The sequence below is a fragment of the Rhododendron vialii genome, chromosome 7a, assembly GCF_030253575.1.
Source record: "Rhododendron vialii isolate Sample 1 chromosome 7a, ASM3025357v1".
In the NCBI taxonomy this organism is placed as follows: domain Eukaryota; kingdom Viridiplantae; phylum Streptophyta; class Magnoliopsida; order Ericales; family Ericaceae; genus Rhododendron; species Rhododendron vialii.
The window spans coordinates 36,536,580-36,542,579 of NC_080563.1; the positions used below are offsets into that span (position 1 = coordinate 36,536,580).

At 36.8% G+C, this 6,000-nt stretch overlaps 1 protein-coding gene across 2 annotated transcripts in view; it reads right to left on the bottom strand.

Moving 5' to 3' along the window:
- Nucleotides 1–5,655, bottom strand: part of LOC131332386 (phosphoribosylaminoimidazole-succinocarboxamide synthase, chloroplastic) — an 18,880-nt gene extending 13,225 nt beyond the window's left edge. For both annotated transcript variants that reach the window (XM_058366585.1, XM_058366586.1), the window contains exons 1-5: nt 5,233–5,655; nt 3,906–4,007; nt 3,620–3,749; nt 2,364–2,456; nt 2,174–2,262 (exon numbers count right to left, since the gene is read on the bottom strand). In XM_058366585.1, coding sequence (XP_058222568.1) covers nt 2,174–2,262; nt 2,364–2,456; nt 3,620–3,749; nt 3,906–4,007; nt 5,233–5,529 — 711 coding nt within the window. In that variant the 5' untranslated portion in view covers nt 5,530–5,655. The remainder of the gene's footprint in view (nt 1–2,173; nt 2,263–2,363; nt 2,457–3,619; nt 3,750–3,905; nt 4,008–5,232) is intronic.
- Between the last annotated feature and the right edge of the window lie 345 nt (nt 5,656–6,000).

A 6,000-nucleotide genomic window follows, 5' to 3' on the forward strand; every position in this document is an offset into this window, starting at 1 on the left:
AAAATTTTGAAGACAAGTCCAAGGAGCCACTCTAGTCAATGACCCCCCTTTCAAGTTATAATGCTAGCGGATTTATGATTCGTGAATTCTTGATCATGTTGTTGCAGTAGTTGCAACAAACGTTCCATGAGAGTTATGTACTAATAAACAATAGCTAAAAGGTTGGACACTGTAACGTGATATGATCTGCATAAAAAGAAGAAAAGGATAGTGGATTAATTCTTCATTTTATTTAGTGGTAAGAGCAAGCTTTGTAATTTTGTTTAACCAGGATTTTAAGAGTCTATATAAGAGGAACCATAGATTTGTTTAGAGGCAACGGCCGTATCCATTTCCCTCTATTTCTCATTATCTTCATCTCCTCATGGTGCAAGGGCCCCCTAGTGGTTCTAGGATTTTCCCCCTTTCTTACTCCCTCTATCTTGACATGCGACAACAAGAACAGGATGTTATTTGCAAGACCCTGTAACAAGTAGTGTTGTTGGTTGGTTAATTGCCTAATTGGTCACATTTACTTCGTGATTCTGTTCATGAAATTGTTTTGACTTCATATTAGGCCGGGTACTGCAAAATCCTTTTATTAAATCAGAAATTCAATCAAGAGGAACTATTCGAAGGGCGGAAAAGTAGGTAGAGTATGCCGCTTCACTTGCCCATTCTCTTTCCTCTGCAATAGGAAGTGAACCAAAGGAAGCCTGTCAACCTTCATTTCAAATATTAGGTGATTGTCTTTTATTGAATTTTACATTTTATTTCTTCTCCTATGCAATAATGGTTGCTAAATGGCATTTGGTAGATGATTTTATGGATTTCTTACATAGTACACTTTCTTAGTGTTTATCATTTGAAACATTGGTGTATCCTAATTTTTCTATTTTTTCTCGCCTATGTGTGCCTCGCTTCAATAAGGCTCAAGCCTCGCCTTTTGGCTCACGCCTAGAACCCAACAGACCTTTGCGCCTCAGTGTGCCTCTCGCCCTTAATAACTCTGCTCTGTCATGTTTGTGTTACTAGGGTGGATATGGGGGGGGGGGGAGTTTTCCTTCCCTTTCTCCCTCTAATCCGCAGTTTCCCCTTCTTTTCTTTTCTTTTTGATAAGTAAATAATTATATTAAAAAGGGCTATAAGAGAATGCCACTTGATTACAAAAAAAGGTCACAAGACAAAAAGGCCCTATACACTACCATGAGAATGAAAAAGCTCAAACCAATCTAGAAATTGGTCAAGAGAAGGAGAGCATTCTCTCTTGTTCCAACTATACAAACTATTCACCAAAAAACTCTTGATCCTAGACAAAGGCATTTCAACCCCTTCAAAGTATCTCAAATTTCTTTCTCGCCAAATAACCCACATCAAAGCGAAATCAAATCCCAAGTTTGCTTTCTTCTCTTTTTCAATTTAGCACCCCTCTAATCTGCGGTTTCCCCCTTCTTTCTCCCTCTATTCTCCATTGATTTCAAGGTCCTTAGGGAAATCTTTGGTTTTCTATCTCTCCTCAAATATAATTTATTTCATCTCAATACCAGCTGTGGTTAATGTATAATGTCGTTAGTCAGGTTACATCACACTGCTAGCATAAAATAAAGTAAGCAATAGGACAAAAAAGAAAAGCAAAGAGAAAGGTACATACCATCACTCTTGCTTGGTAATCTTTTATATATACTAATCACTCATCAAATAAAAACCAAACTCTATTTGCCTATATTAAAGCATCCAACTTAAAACCAATTGGCAATGAGTGAAGAGACCACCCTGGCTCGTGCACTAGTTTTGGAGGAGAGAGACAACCGATGAGGGAAAAACTCCACCAGCCTATATGCAACATACACATGCTTCCACCATTTTTTATGAGGTCTTCTATTTTTGAAGTACAAGTTAGGTAGGTACCATTCTAGACTCTTCCACTTAATTCATTTTTAAACGAGAAAGAATTCTTTATTAAAGGAATATGTCCCATAATCCATTTCATTAACGGAATGACTTCATTAGAACGTCTCCTCACTCATTCTTCCTCTTCCTTCCCTAAACACTGCCACACGACAAACTTTTTAGGTAAACATTGAAGGTGAAGTTTTAATAAGCAACAAATTCGTCGTAAACTTAACAGAGAGAAACAAACAAGTATACATACGAAACTTTCAGATGGATAAATGAAAAGAAAAGAAGAGAAAACCTCATCTGGAGTAACAGGAACATCATGATCCACAGCTTTAGTTGTTGGTGTGAGTATATTTGCAGCTAGCCTTTGGTTTTTCACCATGCCTATTACATGTTGACATAGACCGTAATGGAGCAAAGAAATATATATATAATAATAAAAAAAGACAGCATCAGTGAATCTACTCATCAATTACAAAGCACACCATTGGGAAGGATATTGCCACAGTAGTTGCGGACACCTTTCTTGTAGACAGTCCATAGCGATGTATCAGTACTTCCAGTCACATAACCTCTGACTGGAGATGAGTACATAATTAGCATCCATGAAAAACTTCTTGATAGCATGACCCAAGAACTCGTCTTCATTTAAGTTAGAAATATATAGATCAAATGCTTTTACACAGCAGAATCAGAAATTATATTTAACCAAATCTCATATGTTGAAACAGCATATACCTTTTATGTGAAAAATACAATCTAATCAACAGCCTGCAAGATTATTTTACCACGTTATATAGAATGTAAAATGTGAACAAGCAGATGAACCTTCGCGTATTCAATGACTATAACAAGTGAACATTGCAACAAGGACAACTACTTCAAAATGTACATTTACTATCTCCTTATATAATATACTCAAATTCGCATGTCTATGGTACTCACATGCTCGATTCAACACAATAATGTCTCAATCACTTGGTTTCAACTACTTGTATCCACATTCACCAATTGGGCATATGCCGCAAGTAGGGAAGTGGGAACATCCAACTTAAAAACTCTTAGGATCCATGATCACAAGGTCTGACTGTTACGTTTTCAAACATCAACCTGTCGCAACAAGTTTTCCATTAGTCATTGACCTATCGCAACACTCCGCCAGGTTTTGGTTCTTGGAACAGCTGTGTAAAGAATAAGATGCTTCAGATCTATGTTACATTTACTCAGGCCTAAATACCAGGTGTCGGCATGTGTTAAGGAATCCCACGTTCATTAAACCAGTAATCTGTGTATACCCGTAGATTGAACCGATAGCTGTAGAAGTATGTGGATATGTTGTGGACACTTAAACTGTAAACCATACAATACCATCTCTGAGATAAGACGTTGGTATTATTTGGCCTTTGGGCATGTACTTCAAATTCAAAAGGATTGGGAGGAGAAGTAGTTTAACTTTCATCAATGTGGTTGTGACGCACTATAGATTTCCGTACTACCGGAAAAAAAAAAAAAGGTTATTATATTAAGATCCTCACAAATAGAAAGTTCCTAGTATCCAATTTGGGTACGGGTGAAAGCATTTGCTTTTCATTAAATCTGGTTTAACAAGTAACTGCACAGGTGATAATCACACCCATGTGTGATGTTACTACAAACTTTTTCTTTGTGCAAATAGCATGCATTACAAATTTACAAGTGAGGGAAAACTAATAAGAAAGCTAATGCAACTGCAATATCTTACCAACAAATTCAACAGGAAAAACTGAACATTTTTTTGCAATCGTAATGTTCTTATCTGGAACTGAAACAACTGCATTTGGAGTAATGTGTTGAGTTTTATTAAACCACCATAAACTTGTCTCGTTCAGAACCTGTAAGTTGGATCAAGCCAACCAAGTTAGTCTCAAATAGTTATTCAGTGAACGTGAAAGTACATTTTGCAACTAACCTCCAAGACGAGCTTTTGATTAGCTCCACCTCTAAATATAGATCCATGAACAAAGAGAAAAAGGAGAAGGATTTGTAACCTGGCCTTTGAATGGAATTGAAGCGAGAACTCTATCAAACGCACTTTGTCTATCCGTCGTGACCAGAACTAGATAATCCCCTCCATCGTATATATCTCTGACCTTCAAAAACCAAACTGCATTTATTTTCCCAGTACCAAAAAAACCTACTTTCACTTTGGACCCTCTGGAGTTTCTGAGACAGTCCAAATGAGTTTTAAAGAAAAGGTGTAAAACTATCGAATTTCATGCTTCACTAAAACACGTACTCATAAGACATAACTCATAAGCCTACTCCTTACGTCCCATTATCCCACAATATTAGTTCATTACGAAATCATCTCATTTTTTGGATACAAAAAAAAAGAAGGTAACCTTGTGCATGATCATATGAAAATTAAAATTTTCATATTGATATACAGGTCTCAATTAACCCTTTAAATTAGTGCGAAAATTTCGAAAAAGTGCACAGTACTTTATCTTTTAATTCAGAAATTGGCTACTTTTTGTAATTGACTACAATTACAAGACGGACAAAGTATGTATACATGTGTGTATATGCATTGTGCTTCTCCAATCAAACAAAAGAATAGCTTAATTATGCTCGTTAAGCACAGATTATTAGAAAATTCAGGCCTTGTAACTGTTTTTCTCCATTTGCAGTTGTGAGAAACGAAAACCCACTTGCAAAATACCCAAATGGAGGTTAAAACAAAAGGTGAAAAAGCTAGGGTGCGTTTGGTAACCTTTTCAGTTTTTTGTTTTTAAGAAACTAGAAGTAGAAACAGATTTATGTTTTCATAAAAACAAAAACAAGAAACATGTTTGGTAATATTTGTGTTTCTAAAAAAAAAAAAAAAAACTGGGGAAAACATCTTTTTGTAGTTTCCCTAGTTTCCAAAAACTCTAAAAAAGTTTATGAAAAACAAAAAAGTTGAAACTTGTTACCAAACAAGTTTTCTTCATTAGTTTTCAAAAAAGTAAAACCAAAAACTGAAAACAAAAAGGTTACCAAACGCCAAAATTTCATGCTTTACTTGTCTAGATTTCATCTCGGCAATGGACGGATGGCTCAATTTGCAAGGGCCGAGATCAAGTCTTGACCATTGATTGTTGAATTCTACTACAATATTCACATACACATGCATACATCTGGGTATATATTACGTATACATACATATATATTGTGCTTCTCTAAACAATCAAAAAATAGCTTAATTATGCTCGTCCACTAGAGGATAATGCAAAAATCAGGGCTTTAACTAATTCTTTTCTTCTTGCAAAACTAAGAACCAAAATACACGAATCAAGGATACTGAATCAGTTAGGGTATGGAAAAGTGAATTACCTTGCCTCTGGTTTTGGATTTAAGACCAGGAACCGCAAGATGAAGATGGGTTTCAGAGAGACAATTAGAGAGCGAGTCTCCAACAGCACGAAGAACTTCTTCCCTTCGTTCGCTGCTGTTCAAAGTGTCCAAAGAAGGCCGGTGTTTGCTTGACATTGCCGAGACGGAGATTGTTGGGTATTTCTTGGATTTGGATACGGGTTTACACGATGAAGATGGTGAAGCGAGGAGAGAGCTTGATGGGATTTTGGAGCTGAGGGGTTTCGGAGGGTTTAAGGATTGTACGCGACTCGACATTGTCTGTGGAGAGAGATGGTTGTCCGTGGCGTTGGTCGAACGAGATATATAAAGGGCAAGTATAAGAGAATACGGAGTAAAAGGGATTTAATAGTAAAGGGCAAGGAGGGAGAGAGAGGGGAATACCCGTATCTTCCAACACAAAGGGCGTGTTTGATTGCAGATTTCGTTTTGAGGGGATTCGTAATGACGTGGGATTAGGATTGGGATTGAGAATGAGGTGGGATTATTAATGAGAAGATGAATTATTTATTCATGTTTGTTTTGCACGGGATTAGGATTGGGATTCGGATTGAGAATGGGAAGGGATTGTAAATAACATGTTTGTTTTGATTAGGATTAGGATTGGGATTGGGATTGAAGTGTGTTTTTAAACATGTATTGCTCAATCCCATGGGGATGGGATTACTAGTAACACCTCCCCCATGGTATTGCTAATACCCCCATTTTGGGGGATTAACAATCCCATGG